Source organism: Hyperoodon ampullatus (genome assembly GCF_949752795.1).
Source record: "Hyperoodon ampullatus genome assembly, chromosome: 5".
Lineage (NCBI taxonomy): Eukaryota > Metazoa > Chordata > Mammalia > Artiodactyla > Ziphiidae > Hyperoodon > Hyperoodon ampullatus.
The window spans coordinates 27,267,663-27,286,158 of NC_136918.1; the positions used below are offsets into that span (position 1 = coordinate 27,267,663).

Genomic DNA, 18,496 nt, shown 5'->3' on the forward strand with positions numbered 1-18,496 from the left:
GCCAGTCACAAAAGACCATGTATTGTACAATTCCATTTATATAAATGTCCAGAAAAGGCAAATGTATAGAGATAGAAAGTCAATTAGTAGTCTGGGGCTGGGGGGTGCAAACAGGGTTGACTGCAAATGGACACAAGGATCTTTTTTGGGGTAATGGAAACCTGGATTTTGGTGATGACTGTACAACTCAATTTCTTAAAAATCACTGAATTGCATGCTTAAAACCAGAGGAATTTATGGAATGCAAATGATACCTCAATAAAACTGTCTTTTAAAAGGGCAAGAACTTGCTATTAAATTATCACTTCAAATATGAGTCTTCTACGAAGTTTCCCCAAAGCACGTCCCAAAATTGAGGCTTATTTTCTCAAATACAAATTAAAGAAGCTTAATACACTACATTAAAAATCATCATCATCATAAAACACCAGCACATGGGGGTCTCCATCTCTGTCCTTTCAGATAGAAAAAACCAAAAGAAGTCAGAGCATCTAGGTGGCCACACCTCTGCTGGCAGAATCTGTCCCAGCAAAAGAGAAATAGCAAATGACAGAAATAAGTCATTAAGTAGGCTGCCCTGTTTTTAAAATTAGTGGAGAGTGTGAAACAATTAAAACTTGCTAATAATAAAGCCATGTTGCTGGCGTTCCTTTCGGACTCCCTCATCCAACACCTTTGACCTGCTGCCATGCAGCTTTCTGGCCTGTTCACAAATTCATTCGAGCCTCATCGGAATCGAAAATGGATTTCTGTACAGTGACTCTAGTTCCCCTCCTCGAATTCCAGTAGAAAATGTAAGATGCAGCCTCAGCAGGGTGGCGGAGGGGAGAGCAACAATTTCTGGAAATAAGTCCAAGGGAATGAGGAGTGAGCCTGGGGTTGGGGAAGACTGGGGTGAGAGTGTCTAATTTTTCATTGGCCACCATTGCGAGCGGTCTGAATTTTGCTCTTAACTATGTGCATGTATTCCTTCGGGAAGAAAATTCTTTTAATCCTATTTTAAAACAGCAACAACACCCAGAGTCTGCTGTATGAGCTGTGATCCTAATAAATGTTCTCTTTAGAAGTGAACTGCTGTGGAAGTAGTCTGACTAATGCTCGTGGGATTTGCAGCAGTGCCTCTCAAACTTTACTCTGCTCCTGAGTTACCCAGGCAATCGTGTTAAAACACATTCAGAATCAGTAGGGCCAGGGCGGGGCCCAAGATGCTGCATTTGGAAAAAGTTCCCAGGTGAGGACCACACTTAGAGTAGCAAAGGTGCAAAGGAAAAAGATGGTCTCGGGGATGTGGGTGTTAATACCCCTCTCTTCTCCCTGGATTAACGTGGCTTTCCATATACAGTTTAAATTTCACGGGCTAAGTAATCCTTTCTGGGACATGAACACTTTTTCTCTCTTCACTGTGTGATAATACTTCCAGTTGACACAGTTGCCCACGGACAGCCAGCAGACACCATAAAGTTATGACTCGAAACTGGGATTTTTAAAGTTTGGTGACTTTTAGTACAAGTGAAAAGAATAAAGTGGGAGTGGGGGAGGGAGTCTTCCCTCAGGAGATCAAATTTACCTGGAATTGAGAGTGAAAACAGAATCGGAAGGGGGGTCTAGATAACCGGTGAGGTAATTCAGAGCAGAAGCGTCTCTGAAGACCTTAATTAAGGGTGCCATTTTGGTCTGGAAAGCCACAAGGAACCAAAAAAACCAAATATTGAAGAGAGGGGTCAAGGGTACAGAGGAGAAGAGAGTGGTCAAGCCTGAGGAAATGACCCAGGACAAGACAAGCAGGTACGGACACCCTATTCAAACAACACCCTTGCAGGCCCTCCACGAGGCACCAACATCCAATCCACAGAAAACCTTCAGGAGGAGACCTCTGGAACTGGAAGAAATCCCTGTGTCCGTGCTGGACTTCAATAAGAAACTGCACTCTTTATGCTAAATCATCAGATTTGACTGAACCCAAGGCCCAGGACCCTCAGGCATGGTCTCAGAAGGTGCTAGAATGACTCTAGTGTTACCAAACGGCCTAGGGGTGGGCCAGCCCCTTCCTTATGTCTGAGTCACCTCTCCAGGACCAAACCGAAACATGCATCACACTTGGAAGGGCCTCAAGAGGTCCTGAGTAACACCAGGGCCAAGAAACTGGTGCCCCGGAACCCTGAAGCCCAGACAATTCCTGGAGTCTTTTCATACACACACCGTCCATCTCAGACTTCACCGGTGAACCTGCCAAAGCAGTCAGCTCAGCCTCCAACGCAGTGGGAAGATTCCTCAAATTGCTTGGCTGGCACTGAGCAGCCCAGGCAACCAGCTGACTGACAGAATGTCTCACTCCTCAGCCTGCTGTCTTGGCACCAAATCAATCATGACGAGCAAAATAAACAGTGCCATATACGCTGCATCCTGGACCGGCTCACGCTCTTAGAGTATCAGCCAGTATCTGGGCTGATGCCTCGCAAGTCCCCTTAACCAGCACAACCTGCAGAGCAGAGCGTCCAGCCCACATTCCCAACTGCCCACACCTGGCATCTCGGCCCAGGTTTTACTTGAAGGCTTGCCCTCAACTCCAACACCCCCTTTTCAACTATGCTCTTCCCTACACAGGCATTAGGCTTTTCTCCCAGCTCCTGAATGAGATACATCTGCATTCAAGGCCCTCACCCAAGGCCACCTGATTCTCCTTTCAAAGTCTTTGCCAGATTTATACCTTCTCCTTTCCCACTGCCAAGGCCCTAGGTCAGGCCCTTACTAGCCAGTTAGAAGCAACAGCCTCCTCCCCACCTTCAATCTGTTTCCACTCCCACCCTCCATATAACACCTACTGCACACATGGCTCTACTCTAAAATGACACTGAATAACGTCAAACACTTCTGATACCTCCCAAGGCAATTTTCGCCTACATCATCCTATTTTCCCCACCCAATAGCCCCGTAGGAAGGGCCAGTGATTCAGTCCTTAGAGAAGGGTGTGGCTTTGCATTCACCCAGCTGGCAGAGGAGCAAAGACCAAAACCTAGACCTCCTTGCTCTAAAACATCTCATGTCTCCTCTGTCTTAAAGTGCAAAGACTCGCTATTAGTAAGTGGATTCAGTTTGACTTTTTCTACTTGAAATTCAAGACCTTCTATCAACTGTTTTCTTCTTTACCCAGTGGATCCTATTTCCCATGATTTCCATTTACTCACTTCTCCTTTTTCTCCAGTTGGGCTAGTTGCTTTACTAAGATCAATCATTATTACTTTGCACTGCTTTTTTGTTTTGTTTTGTTTTGTTTTTTTAAGTACGGTTGACTTACAATACTGTGTTAGTTTCAGGTGTACAAAAAAGTAATTCAGTTATACATATTTATGTATATATCTATAGTCTTTTTTTCTATTCTTTTCCACTATAGGTCATCACAAGATATTGAATATAGTTCCCTGTGCTATAAAATAGGTCCTTGTTGTTCATCTATTTTATATATAGTAGTGTGTATATGTTAAAACCATACAGTTTATCCCTCCCCCTGCCTTGGTAACCATAAGTTTGTTTTCTATGTCTGTGAGTTTGTTTTGTAAATAAGTTCACGTGTGCTATTTTTCAGATTCCACGTATAAGTGATATCATATAATATTTGTCTTTGTCTGACTTACTTTACTTAGTATGACAATCTCTAGGTCCATCCATGTTACTGCAAATGGCATTATTTCATTCTTTTTAATGGCTGAGTAATATTCCATTGTATAATGTACCATGTCTTCTTTATCCATTCCTCTGTTGATGGACACTTAGGTTTATTTAGCATTGCTTTTAACTATAATAGTAGATACTATTTGCTGAGCATTTAGAATGTTCCAGGTATTAGGCTTCTCTGGTGGCGCAGTGGTTAAGAATCCGCCTGCCAATGCAGGGGACATGGGTTCAAGCCCTGATCTGGGAAGATCCCACATGCCACAGAGCAACTTAGCCCGTGCGCCACAACTACTGAGCCTGCGCTCTAGAGCCTGCGAGCCACAACTACTGAGGCCACGTGCTACAACTACTGAAGCCCATGCGCCTAGAGCCCGTGCTTCGCAACAAGAGAAGCCACCACAGTGAGAAGCCCACACACCACAACAAAGAGTAGCCCCCGCTCGCTGCAACTAGAGAAAGCCCAGGCACAGCAACGAAGACCCAATGCAGCCAAAAATAAATAAATTTATTTAAAAAAAGAATGTTCCAGATATTACACACAACGACTAAATGGATTACGTCACTTTATCATCAAAACAACACTTGGCAAAGAGATACATGTTAACACGTCCGTGAAAGAATTCTTGACTCTCACCCACCCCAATATGCTTCTCCCATGGTCTCACCCATTTTTTTTTTAAACATCTTTATTGGAGTATTGCTTTATAATGTTGTGTTAGCTTCTGCTGTATAGCAAAGTGCATCAGCTATGCGTATACATATGTCCCCATATCCCCTCCCTCTTGCATTTCCCTCCCACCCTCCCTATCCCACCCCTCTAGGTGGTCACAAATCTTGGTAAATGGAACTACCATCCTTTCAGCTGCTCAGGTCAGCAACCCAGACATTACATTCACTTCTGTCTTTTCTTCGCATGCCTCCCACCCACCCTGCCAATAAATCAAATCCTGTTGCTTCTAAACTCATCACATAGCCCCAAACTGTCTCCTTCTCACCCCTCCACTGCTACCATCCTCATCCAAGCCACCATCCACTTATACCTAGACTGCAATAACTTCAACTGGCCCTCTTTTTCCACTCTTTCTCTTAAACACTTTATTCTCCTCAGAGCAGCCAAAGGAGATGCTTGAAAATGCAGGTTTTCTCTGAATCTACTGGAAACAGCCCAGATGTCCATCAACAGGTAGACAGATAAACTGTCGTACATCCGTACAGTGGAGTATTTCTCAGCAATAAAAAGAAATTAACTACTGATGCATGCAACAACATGGATGAATCCCCAAAACCCTAAGCGGAGTGAAAAAAGAATAGTGTATACTATGTGGTAGCATTTATAAGAAATGCTAGAATATCAAAACTAACCTGTGGTGACACAAAGTAGATCAGTGGCTGCTTCTGGGAGTAGAGGGCTATGAAGGTCAAGGAGCAGTAGGGAACTTTCTAGGGTGACGGAACACTTTGGGTCTTGATATGCATTTGTTGAAACTGCTCAGAGGTGGAGATCAGTTCATTTCACTGTGTGAAAATTATACTCTGGCAATCTGGCCCCATCTACTTCTTCTTCACCTCATCTATGCTCATCCCATGCACACACACCCCATCCAGCCACGCTGGTCTCCTGGCTGCCCTTGATCCTGCCAAGGCCTCTCAGGGCCCAGGGTCTTTGCAGCTCCCTCTCCCCTCGCACCCCACTCAGAGCTGGCTTCCTGTCATCATTCTGGCCCAGGACATGTCCCCTCTTCAGAGAGAGCTTTCCAGGCACACATCTGAAGGAGCTCCCCAAGGGTTCTCATCTATGTCTCTGTTTTCATTCTCTGTGTGTGTGGCACTTACCACTTTCTGTTATTTTCTTGTTTACTGTCTGCTTCTGCTACCAGAAAGCAAGCTCTCTAAGAGCGAGGACCCATCTGTCACTGTATCCCCAGCATCTAAACCAACGCCTGACACATTCAAGAACAAGTTGTTGGATGAATGGGAAAAGTTGACAGTAACGCTCTCTCCACTTCACAGCTCTGAAATTGAGGCTTGTGAAGGGTACGGAATCTCCCCACAGTCTCAGAGCAAGATAGCAGCACATCAGGATTCCAACTGGGCCAACCTGTTGCCCAGGTCCGCGTTCTAAACCGCTCTGATGCCTTGCTCCCTTCCGCTCTGCTTTCTACTTTCTACCGTTCACTCCACCTGGGCTGGGCCCCTCACCTCCGGTCCCACCCACCCCAGCTCATAATGCTTTCTCTTTGCACGGACTTCATGCCTGATTACTCGCTTCCATTTTTCTTTCCGTTCACGTCTGTCTCCCCAGCAAGATGAGGACTCCTTGTGGCTTGCACGTCCTTTTGTCACTCACCACACACCTAGGAGAGAGCTGGGCACAGGCAGCTGGCCAATACATGTTCCCCTGGAGGTGGGTGAGTCAGGTACTCCTGTGGGTATGTGCAATGTGCAAGTCCTGGCTCCCATGACTCACTTCGCTGTTTCAAAGTACGCTGACCTTGGCTTCCCTGGCATTCTGCCAGCCAGTTTCAACACCAGCTTGTTAGAGCAAATGCAAACAATAGATAGAGCTGCGGCGGCCATCAATCACTAGGGTATTACTCAGGTATCATCCCTGTACTTCTGGAATCTCCTGTGTACCACAGAAGCCTCGTAGACGGCTGCGCAGGCCCAGGGCACGCGGGGGCTGGTTAGGATGGTGTAGAGTTCATGGAAATATCTCCACACACCTGAGGTCACTGAAGAGATTACAGAAAGCCTCCTCCTAAGGTTAGGTGGTGTGTCAGGCCAAGGGGATCACTAGCGACATCGTTCCCATTTTTTTTCCAAAATCAATACATTTGTCTCCTGATTAAAAAAAATAAGCCCAGGGCTTTCCTGGTGGCACAGTGGTTAAGAATCCGCCTGCCAATGCAGGGGACACGGGTTCGAGCCCTGGTCCGGGAAGATCCTACATGCCATGGAGCAACTAAGCCCATGCGCCACAACTACTGAGCCTGTGCTCTAGAGCCTGCGAGCCACAACTACCGAGCCAGCGTGCCACAACTACTAAAGCCCACGTGCCTAGAGCCCGTGCTCCAGAACAAGAGAAGCCACCGCAATGAGAAGCCCGTGCACTGCAACAAAGAGTAGTCCCCGCTCGCTGCAACTAGAGAAAACCCGCGCGCAGCAACGAAGACCCAATGCAGGCAAAAATTAATTAATTAAAATAATAATAATAATAATAAGCCCTGTGTCTGTGCCTCTAGGTACAGACAGAAGAACAAATTAAAGAAAGCCTGCTGTAGCCTTTAGTTTAAGTGGACAGCAAAGGAACAAAAAATATAAATAGTAGTTAGAAAACATACCTTTATAGGCGATCTTTTTTGTTCACTAGCATAATTTAGACTTTTAGACTATACGGTAGGGCCTTTCCCCCCACTCCCCTAGGTTTTAACCCACTGGTCTTACAATATTCACAATCCCCTTGTGCAAATTGCATTTTAATTTGCAGATGAGGAAATGCCGGTCGGAGAAATTCACATCATTCACTCAGAGGAGGATTAAAAGGGGGTTTGATTCCTTCTTGCTCTGTCTTGAGCAGAAGTCCAGGCCGCGTGTCATCAGGTCCCCATGAGCTGAGTACCCGGAGCTGCTGTTCCAGCCCCAGCTCAGGGCTGCCCGGCTGCTGACCACATGGCTGTGGGCAAGTTACGAAACCTCCCTGGGCCCCAGTTTCCTTGTCTTTAAAACAAAACTTCCTCTCCTCCAACCTCACAAAGCCTGTGAATATGACCCACTTAGTCAACAAATATGGATTGAACACCCACTATGTACATGGTCCATGGACCTGGGATATGGAATGAACCAAAGTCCTTGCTTCAGGGAACTTCCACTGTCGTAAGGGAAACAGACAAGAAACTATATGTGATTTCCAAGTATTGACAAATGCAATAAAGGAAAGCAAACCAAGGTAAAATTATGGAGTGATGGGGTACTGCTACTTTGGCTGCGGGGGTGGGGGAGAGTGGTCAGGAGGCATCTCTGAGAAGCTGGCATTTGAGAACAGACCAGAATGAGTTTTAACAACAAGCCAGAGAAAAAAAGTGTGCGATGCAGGGGGTACCAGCATGCCAATTAGAAGCCCGAGATGAAAGCAATTCATCATTATAAAGGATTTGATTCTATTTCGATGATAACTAGGTGATGAGTTGTCCTAAGGGGTTTGGGCAGGAGCTACCTGAGTAGCAATCTTCCAGAGCAGCCCACAGAAATAAATGTTACACGAATAACTACACGGTATAGGTGTAACACCTCCGTGTACGTGCACACACAAGTAAAAAAGATGAAACTCCCATTGTGTTAATTATATCAATTACAGAAAAGATTACTTTATGGCCCATATGATCCCATTATATAGTAAGCTCATCTTAAATATTTAATACAAGTTTTCAAGGATGAGCTGTTATGGAAAAACTGTAGGCTGTATAGTAATCTGTGTCCCTCACTGCCACTCCTAGGGAGAAGGTGGCCCTTAGTGGCCTCAGCACACAGTTCTGGAGATGGTGTGGGGATAAACCGGAAGAAACATTCTCTGTCCTGCATCTCCATCCCCTGGGCCAATAACAGAGGTGTCAGCACCCACTGGAGCTTTCTGGACCTGTCTCCAGCCAGCCTTCTAGGAGCCCCGCCACTACACCCAACACGTATGACTCTGCGTGGTTTACAGGACACAGTGTATAACTCCAGTCAACTTCCAGAACCAAGGAAGGGTAACAGCAGGACTTAGCATGATATGATATTTACCAGTAAGGGCTCACCAACGCAGACTCCACAGGAGAAGGAAGGATGCAGGCTGGGCATTCCGCAGCTGTGACATCACAGCCCCCAACATTCTGCCTCTCCTTTCCAATCCTTCTCTATGTCTGCTCGGCCAGTACGCCTCCTGGATTTCCCGTCCACCTTCCTGCCCTCGTGGGTTCTTCCCAGCACACCCGGAGATCAAATTCCCATCTTTTCTTTCGAAAGCCTAATTAAAATTCATCTTAGGAAGCTGTCCACATCCAATGACTTCCATTCTGGAAATGGTTAGCAATTTTTAACTTGTCTTTTAGCTTAAACACATGTGTCTTGACAAACTAGGGCTATAGGAAACAACGCACACACAGCGCACAGACGCCACGTGGAGTGACAGAAGTCAGAGGCAAAGGAGCCCAAACCGTGCGATGCCACTGATGTGAAGTCTCTGAGAGGCAAAGCTGATCTCTGGCAATAAACATCAGAATAAGGGTTACCAGAGGTGGGGAGGGGGCACAAGGGAGCCCCTGAGGTGCTGGAAACACTCTACAGGTACTTTATCTGGATGGCAGTTGCACAGACGCATGCATATGTAAAAATTCATCCCCCAAATCCTCATACATAGTGATGATTTGAGCACTTTACTGTCTGCATAATAAAAGTTTTTTTTAAAAATGACTCCTGGGCTTCCCTGGTGGTGCAGTGGTTGAGAGTCCGCCTGCCGATGCAGGGGACACGGGTACGTGCCCCGGTCTGGGAAGATCCCACATGCCGCGGAGCAACTAAGCCCGTGAGCCATGGCCACTGAGCCTGTGCATCCGGAGCCTGTGCTCCGCAATGGGAGAGGCCACAACAGTGAGAGGCCCGCATACCGCAAAAAAAAAAAAAAAAATGACTCCTCTGGATTGTGCTGAAATACTACTGTGTGTGCAGTCTTATACAGAGCTATTTGGGGACTTCTAAATACCCAGGACGGGCAATTCCTGACCTCTCTGGCACATCTGGCACCTTCAACAGCCCGAGTAGATATCTGTTTCATCTTCTTTCAGCAGGGAACTCTCTTGGGCCAGCCCAGTGACCATTCTTGATTGTCAGCTTTAAAACCATCAAGGGCATGCATCTGTCTGCCCTGGGCCGGTCATAAAGAACACATTTTGTTTGCCTTATGGCCTGCAGTTTCAATGAACTAGAAAAGCCTTTGAACATACCTCTCAATAGGAGTACAATCAACATCAAATGAGGGCAGGAGAATGCCTGCCACAAGTGAAGTCCCCTCTGTAAACCATGTGGAAGGACAGCATCCTCTCCACCCCATGAGAACGCCTGGGAAGAGGATGCAGAGGGCACGTGGGAAAGAGAGCCTCTGTGGGCAGCTTCCCCCTGAGCCACCCTTACAGCTGGATGAAGCTGCTGAACCTCTTTGGGTCCCGGTTCCCTGCTAGTGAAATGACCTTCCCTGCCTTTCTCTTACCCCAGGTGAAGTGGCAAAACACTAACGACAAAACTGCTGATACCAATGGAAAGTTTTTAAAAATTAAAGAGACATCTGTGGAATGCCTGTGTTCTAAGAACCGTCACATATGCTAGATGATTTCATCTTCACGGTAAATTGATGAGGTGGCACCTCGCCTCCCACTTCACCAATGAGGAAACTGAAAGATAGGCAGTTAAGAAACTGCCCGGGGGCACCCGCCCCCGGTGGGGTGGGAGGAGTGATCCTCCCTCCAGGTTCTCTCCAGGTCGCCAGGTGGTCAGCACGCCTGCAGTTCTACCACAGGTGCTGTGGCAGATTTGAACACTCGAATCGAATCAGATTAGGAGTAGGAAACCATCCAGAGCCAGAAGCCGTCGACAACCGTTCCTAAATAGCTATCTTCCTCTCATGGAGAAACAAACGAACTCCATCGGAAGCCACTGAGCCTTGGAAATCCAAGTTTTATTGGCACTGTGCTGAGTATCCAGGTCTTTCAGCTGAGAAGCAGATGTTCTGATTGTTCCAAGGTACCTGGCGTGAAACTGTATATTTTACCCTTTTACCCTCAACGTTCCCTATGACGGGTCAGACCTGTGGATTTACAGAATTAAATGGACACAGAACTAAATCCTGCCTATGGGGACAGGTAACTAGGCTTAGATCTACTGAATGGTAAAAACAAACAAACAAAACCCCACGAGCACTGCGTCACAAAATGCTATACGCAAGCACGAGCTTCCTAAAACAAAACAGTCCTCAGCAGATTTTGTACTGTTTTGCCCTATAAACTACTTTTTTTCAGTTACAGAAAACCGCAAACTGCAATCCAAAGGCTTTGCAGGCTTGCATTTCCATCTTCCCTGAAAGTTTAGGAGGAAACATAATTCAATTTGGTCATCTTTCTCACTTTCTGCATGGTGCCTGCCAAATGAAACATTTTGCTTGTGTGCCTGGCTCCGTGATACTACCTTTTAGAGAAGTTACCACACGTGAAACCATCATCTGCATTAGATTTATGTGGCTAGAGACTGAGTTTTTAAAAACATTTAATCTACCCCCCCTCCTGTGTTGTGCTTTGCCGTAACAATACTGATGATCTAAGAGTCTCCAGAAAGATACTCTCAATTGGGTTTCTGTTTGCAAACCAACAATCAACTGATATAAAATATCACCTTAAAAATTTGCCCACGGTGGGGGGAACTGGTGGGGGGGAACCACCAGACCTTTGCGGAGGTAAAGGGGTGGGGGGAATGGTAGAGTTATAAAACTGGACTGTGGTAATGCACGCACAATTGTACACATTTACTCAAGAGCATCTGACTGCACACTTACAGTTGCTGAGTTTTACGATCTATAAATTATACCACAATAAAGCTGTTTAAAAATATGCCCAGGATTCACAAAGCGAGGATTTTTCAGGTTCTGAGTGTTATTCAAATTAACATGAAAAGCATTCGTTTCTCCTCCACTGCAAATGTATTTATGGTATTTGGGGGCAATACAATTTTCTTCCAAGGCAGAGTTTCTCAACTTCAGCACTACTGTCATGGGGGCCAGATCATTCTTTGTGTCGGCGGGGCTGTCCTGGGCGGTCCTGTGCATCCGGGGATGTTTAGCAGCAACCCTGGCCTCTGTTCACTAGCCGCCAGCAGCGCTCCCTCACCCCAAAATGTGTCCAGACCTTGCCAAGTATCCCCTGGGGGGAAAAACAGCTCCTGGGTAAGAGCCACTGCTCTAGACACTGAACATTGGAAAAGAAACTTGCTCTCGGGAGGAGTGACTGACAAATACAAACACAGGCGTTCAGGACTCCCCCTAATGTGAAGGCTGGGTCTAGTGCCCCATTCGCAGCTCCCTGGCCAACGTAGGAAGCTTTTCCTCTTATGGTGGTGCCTCTGCCTGTGCTCGCTGCATATTCTACAGCCAGTGTCACTTCTAGATTATAAACCATTATTTTTTAAGTGAAGACTAATTTTCGAGTCCTGTGCCTATGTCAGTCTCTAAGTAAGGCACTCAGCCCAGAATCAAAGCAAAGTTCTCCGTAACTGCTTTGCAGCCCCTGACTGGGACACTGAGTACAGCAGCAGGCAATTTCTTTTCTTTTCTTTTCTTTTAATTCTTATTGGAGTGTAGTGAGTTTACAATGTTGTGCTAGTTTCCTGCTGTAAGCAAAGTGAATCAGTTATACATAGACACATATCCACTCTTCTTTAGATTCTTTTCCCATATAGGTCATTATAGAGTATTGAGTAGAGTTCCCTGTGCTATACAGTAGGTCCTTATTAGTTACCTGTTTTATATATAGTAGTGTGTGTACATGTCAATCCCAATCTCCCAATTTATCCCTCCCCCACTTTCCCCCCTGGTAACTATAAGTTTGTTTTCTACATCTGTAACTCTATTTCTGTTTTAGCACTAGGCAATTTCATTTTGCCAGCATGAACCCAACACGTTTAGGTTCCAGGAACTCTGGAGAAACTTCCACCTTTGAACTTCAAGGTTGAAGTCATGGTCTCCATCTTAGAGATGAAGCAATCCAGGCTCAGAGGAAAACTAAGTGACTTGTGCCCAAGACCATAAAGTGGCAGAGCTGGGATAGGAGACTAAGCCCCATGTTCTTTCTTGACTCCCAAGTTTACAGGGTATCCCCTACTCTGAGCTGCTGAGAAAACGTAGGGTGGACTAGACACCTGCAGGATGCCTCATACACAGGAGCCCATTTGAAATCCTCACTGTTAGGCTGTGAGGTGAGGGTTATTATTCCTACTTTACAGACAAGGAAATGGAGGCTGAGGTAAAGTCCTTGTCCAAGGTCACACAGCTGGACCTGAAATGTGAACTCAGGTGGCTCTTGGCCACCACTTCCTCTGGCCTCCCCTCATGTAAAAATGGCCTATTTCACTAGGAAGAGTCAGTCATTGGTTTTTGGTTTTTTACTACCTAAGTTACATTTTCATTCAAATAGATGTGGATTTCGGCTACTCATAATTTACCAGGGGCTCCTTTTATAACACTAAAAATCCAGTCCTAAGCACATCCGTGAGAAAAAATCCTCTCTGCCCAGTTGTCAAGAAGTGGTCAGGGGCTTCCCTGGTGGTGCAGTGGTTGAGAGTCCGCCTGCTGATGCAGGGGACGCGGGTTCGTGCCCCGGTCCGGGAAGATCCCACATGCCGCAGAGTGGCTGGGCCCATGAGCCATGGCCGCTGAGCCTGCGCGTCCGGAGCCTGTGCTCCGCAACGGGAGAGGCCACAACAGTAAGAGGCCCACATACCGCAAAAAAAAAAAAAAAAAAAAAGAAGTGGTCAGGCTAAAATTTCACTACTGCTCTTCTAACAGTTAATCATTTCCTCCGTTTTCTCTTCTCTCATTCATTCATCCAGTCAATAACCACATCACCTAGGATCTATTCAGAGTGACAAACACATATCAAATAATCACACAATTAAAAATCATGATGAAAGCCCCAGTTAGGAAAAGTAAGTACAGAGGGGGTTCCGAAAATTTAGAATGGGAAGGCTGGCCAGGGTTGTAAAGGACATGCAAGGAATCTGAGATTTGCAGGAAGAGCTGGGAGTTCGTTTGAAAGTGAGGCAAGGGACTTTCCTGGCGGTCCAGTGGTTAAGACTCCATGCTTCCACTGCAGGGGGCGCAGGTTCCATTCCTGGTTGGGGAACTAAGGTCCCACATGCCATGCAGTGAGGCCAAAAAGGAAAAAAAAAAAAAGAAAAAAGAAAGTGAGGCGAGAGGAGCTTTTGGTCCTAGTAAACAGTGTGTGCAAAGGCCCTGAGGTAGAAAGGAACCATGCACGCTAGGCCCTGAAAGGGGGCCAGAGATAGCAGTGGTCAGGCCACACAGGGTCTTGTGGACCCCTCGTAAAGAGAAATTAAGGGTCCTAACTAAGTAGGGGCAGAGCATGGTCAGATTTACATTTTTAATGATCAGTCTGGCTGTGTCACACGAGCGACCTGTGCCAGGACACAGTTCAAAGAGCTCTCTACTCTGGATCCTGCAAAACAAGTTGGTTTGTTTCTTCCCCCCGCCCCCCCGCCCCTTCTCTCTGGGCTGTGGTGCACCTCCCTGGCTGTGAGCTAGCTCCCTTCTTTCCCTGTTTCATTTGTGAAGTTTAAACGACAGATCTTTTATCAGGTCTGGGACCTGTTTTCTTTCAGTAGCCCCCCCAGTAAAGTACTTCATCTCTTCCCAGAGCCCTCCCCACTCCCTAACCTCTCTATTCCCTCCAACTTGCTAGTGGCCAGTCAGTGACAAAAGGTAGGAGAATCTGTCCTTTGGGGCATTCTTACATAGAGGGTAGAGACAAGCTGAGAAAGAAATACAGATTCTACTCTCTTGCACCTCCTCACACTCAATCAAGCACAGTTGGAAGAAAAAAAAAAAAAAAAAAAGCAAATCTGAGATAATGTTAAGATTCCTGGATTCCCTCTTGGCCGCGCACACCCGCCTCCACCAGTCCAGTGGCCGCCGCCAATGGACTTTAGCTCCCGCTGGCCCAACTCCAAGCTTTCATAACTACTTTCAGTTTCTCCACTACAAGAAGCTTCAGCTGACCGCACCCTGCCCCGCTAAGAGTCCTTAGCAGCCACTGACACTTCTTCCAGGAAGCCCTTGTTACCCCACCCACGCTTCGTGCCTCCTGCCCGTGAATGCCCTGCTCTGAGTTCCAACAGCGCTCTAAGAAAGCAGGTTCTTCAAACTTCATTGTAATTGGTTCACCCAACACATGCATGCAAGTGCATGCACACACACGGTCAGTAGCTCCAGAAGGACAGATTCTGGGGGTCACTGTCCCAGCATCTAGCACAACGCCTGGCATCCAGTTGGGAACCCCTCTAAATACTTACTGAATGAATGAGCAAATAGAAGTGGACACATTCAGAGTCTCCCACGGGCAGGAAGAGAGACCTTAAATGAGAGAGGTTTTCCCTTCCTATAGGTTTGGTTGTGAATGTGAACATGAAACACTGAAGTTACACATTTTAGAAAAGGCGCTACATTTCACTCACGGAACTTGGAAAGGATCAAAAATATCAAAGCAGGGCACACGTGCTCATGGTTTTAGACAGGACCAAAACTGTAGGAAAGTTTTCAGACGTTAAGGTGGTAGCAGGGAAAGAAGATGCTCATGAAGGGAACCCAATAAAAAGCCGGAACAGAAACACAGAGCTGACACGGCCCCCACCTGAGCCCACCCTGGCTGCAAAATGCCACGTCAACCGAGTAACTGACCCCGTTCTTATCTCTGTACAGTTCTCCCTTCGGCCCACTACTCTCCCGGTCTTGTTCTCATTTGTCAAATGCCCTTCATAACCAAGTCCTACCCCTTCACCTTTCTTAAAAGCACACTCCCCACTGGATCATTTTTGCATTCTGTCTTCAGAAACGCCAACCATGTGGCATTACTGTCTCACAGTTTCACTTTCTTGGCTGAATTCAAATGGGATAATCTTATATTGTCCAGGTCTGAACTAGGGTCTTGCTACTTGGAGTGTGGTCGGTGGACTAACATCACATCACCTGAGAGTCTGTTAGAAATGCGGTCTCTCAGCCCTTATCCCAGACCTCCTGATGCAGAATCAGAATTTAAACAGCTCCCCAGAAGAGTCCTGTGCACGCGAAAGTTTGAGAAGGGCTAGGTCCTACGTTCACTCAACAAATATGTATTGAACCAGTGCAGGGTCTACAGTAGGTGTTCAACATACACAAGAGGATGTGAATGACGTGGAGAAAGGAAGTAAGATATTCCACTGAGGTTGAGAAGCTCCTGTAAATACTAAAAACAGCATCACCGGGCTGCGAGGTTCTAGCAGGATTAATAACCTTTACGCCCAAATTCAGACGTGGCCAACTGCATCTGGGTTGTGGGAATCTGGAATCTGGGAACTTGACCCTGTTTGCAGCAGGCGGGAGGAACACAGGGGAGGTGTGTGAGTGTGTGTGTGTCTCTTCCCCGCTTCAGCCACAGGCCGCAGGAGCTGACAAGGCCAAGTCCCCGCCCCCCTCAGCTGTCACCCTGTCAAAACAAAGCCGCTGCTGACAGCGCAGGGCCAGCCTGCCCGCGGCCTCGGGCAGTGCTCCCACCCCGGGAGCACGGCGCCCACATCTGGATCCGCAGCTAAGGGGCGACGGGGTGCCCGGAACTGGGGTGGAGAGGGGATGGCCAGAAACGCGCGTCCTCAAACTGAGCAGTAGCGCCCGCCGCGCTGGGCCGTCACCTTGCCAAATCCTGTTTACACCCCCGAGAGGCTGGGGCAGCGTTTCAACTAAACAAGTAAAAATACAGTAATGACTGGGCTGTCACCGCGCGCCGCAGCGCCTCCGCCCCCGGCCGAGGGCGCCCGGAGCTCCAGGACCCTAGCTTGGGGCTGCGCCGCCCAGCCCGCGCATTCCGCCCCTTCGAGCTCCCAAAGCGCCAGGAGTCCGGAATCCTATTCCAGCCTCACTCCTTCCACCCAGCTCCGCCCAGTGGGACTCGGGGAGAGGAGGGCGGAGAGGGGTCGCTCAGGTTCCCTAAAAGATGTTGCCTTGGCCCCGCTCCACTCCCTGGGAGGCGCCTCCGGCGAGCTCCTACAGAGCAACAAAGCCCCAGGGCAGCCCAGGAGCTCGGAGGCGGAGGCAACTCCTTCCAAGGCGGAGGAAGGAAAGGCTCTCGGTCGCGGCGATCCCTCCTTCCCACCCGACAGCACTCTGGTCCGAGAAGCAGCTAATTGGGCGCGGGCGACAGCAGCACTTCCGCGGTGCCGCGGCCCCGGGCGGGAGAAGGGGGCGGGAGGGGGAGGGGGTCCCGCGGGCCCGGCCGCGGCCCCTCGCGCGGGCCGGGCGCCGAGCGCGTACCTTGCAGGCGGAGTACACGCCGAGTTTCTCCAGTTTCTTGGCCCGCGGAGCGGAGCGCAGCTGTGCCTTCTTCACTGCGATTCGGGCCGAGCCGCCGCCTCCCGGCCCCTCGGCCGTGCCCGCCGCCGCCACCGCCGTCGCCGGTCCGCAGGCGCCCGAGCCCCCGGCGGCGGCGGCGGCGGCGCCAGGGGAGCCCTGCGGCGGCGCGGGCGGGGGCGCGGGGGGCGGTGGGGGCAGCGCCCCGAGCCCGGCCCCCGCCCCGCCGCCGCCCGGCCCGGCCCCGCCAGCCTCGGACATGCCGCTCCGGAGCACGGCAGGAGACGCCGAGTGTCAGGCGCCGCCGCCGCCGCCACCGCTGCCGCCGCCAGGGTCTCCCTCTCGGGCTCTGGTCGCCAGGAGCGCGAGACCCTCCCCCGCGCCCTCCCGCCCCTGCGCCCACCCCCCTCCCCGCCCCCGCCCTCCCCCGCGCGCCACCCGCCCGGCTCGCTCCGGCCGCGGCCCGCGCGCTGACGGTGGCGGCGGCGGCGGCGGCGGCAGCTGCTCCCCCAGGAGGGAGGGGACTAGCGGCTCCGCGGCCGCCGCCGCCACTGCACACGCCCTCCCCCGGCTCTCCTCCCCGGGGCCCCGCTCGGCGCCCGGGCAGCCGACATGGTCCTGGGGTGCGGGCGGCGGGTGCCGGCCTCTCGGTATGGTTGGGGGCCAGCCCCCCTGCCCCCAGCCCCCGGCTCTTTCCCGCTGCCTGCCGGGCGTGCGCCCCCCACCCCGCGCCTGGCACCCTGCGCTCGCCCGCCAGGGGGCGAGGCCAAGCCCGGGGGAAGGGGGAGGGGGAGGGGGGGGCAGGGGCCGGAGCCCAGGCACCTGCTGGCCGCCTGCGTCTCGGCAGCCCACCCCGCGCCCCCCAAGCTGACCCGGCGGAGGGAGGGGGCGCGGGAGGAGCGCGGGGGAGACTCCCATCATTTGTTCCTCCGCTCCATTCCACCCTCTCTCGGAACAGAGGCAACTTCCTCCACCCTAGCGGGAGCCAGAGGAAAAAAAAAAATATTTTTGTAAAGTACTCGTCCATGCTAATCCTTTTCTTTGTTGCCAATTCACCAAAATAAAGGCGTGATGTTTTCCATTTCTCTTTTTAGATACTTTTCCGTCCACCTTCTCTCTTTTAGTTGAGAACGCTTTCATCCTATAATCAATTTCTGGATTGCATCTGCCAGAGGAAGGAAAAGACTGTTAATCGATATTTTCTGTAATTTTTGTTTGAAAGTGCTGGTTGTTAAAAGAACTGTCGTCCCAAAAGCAGGGTCACAATGAAAACTAAGCGCAGTGAGAAAAGTTTGCTAATAGGTCTCAGCTCTGCAGAGTGGGAGTATAACCTCACTACTTTCTTTTCTATAATGTTCCATAGTTTTCCATTTTGATATCACCAGCATGCATTATTAACCATGAAAAAAAATTAAGCAGCATCCAAAAGAATGTGTTGATTTTGGCCTCAAACTTAAAAAAAAAAAAAAAAAAAGAACAAAAAGGAAAAAACTCGACTCAGCGTTTTCAACTTTGTTGAAACTGTTGCCAACTGTCGTTTCATTGTTGATGACAATGAAGGTGGTGTTTAGTAATTCGGAGACCACGTTTCAGTTTTTTTCATTTGAAATTGTGAACCTTTGGTTGGCCTCTCTAAAGCAGTTTTTGAAAAGCGCCGCACTGTATCTCAGGACCCTTCACAAGTGCCCTGCTTTT

At 49.1% G+C, this 18,496-nt stretch overlaps 1 protein-coding gene across 1 annotated transcript in view; it reads right to left on the reverse strand.

Moving 5' to 3' along the window:
• The window catches only part of KAT2B (lysine acetyltransferase 2B), a gene marked incomplete at both ends in the record, with an annotated part of 102,549 nt that extends 85,487 nt beyond the window's left edge, over positions 1-17,062 (reverse strand). The window contains one exon of the mRNA XM_079705371.1: positions 16,766-17,062. Within this exon, the coding sequence (XP_079561497.1) occupies positions 16,766-17,062 (297 nt within the window). The remainder of the gene's footprint in view (positions 1-16,765) is intronic.
• Positions 17,063-18,496: the final 1,434 nt, after the last annotated feature.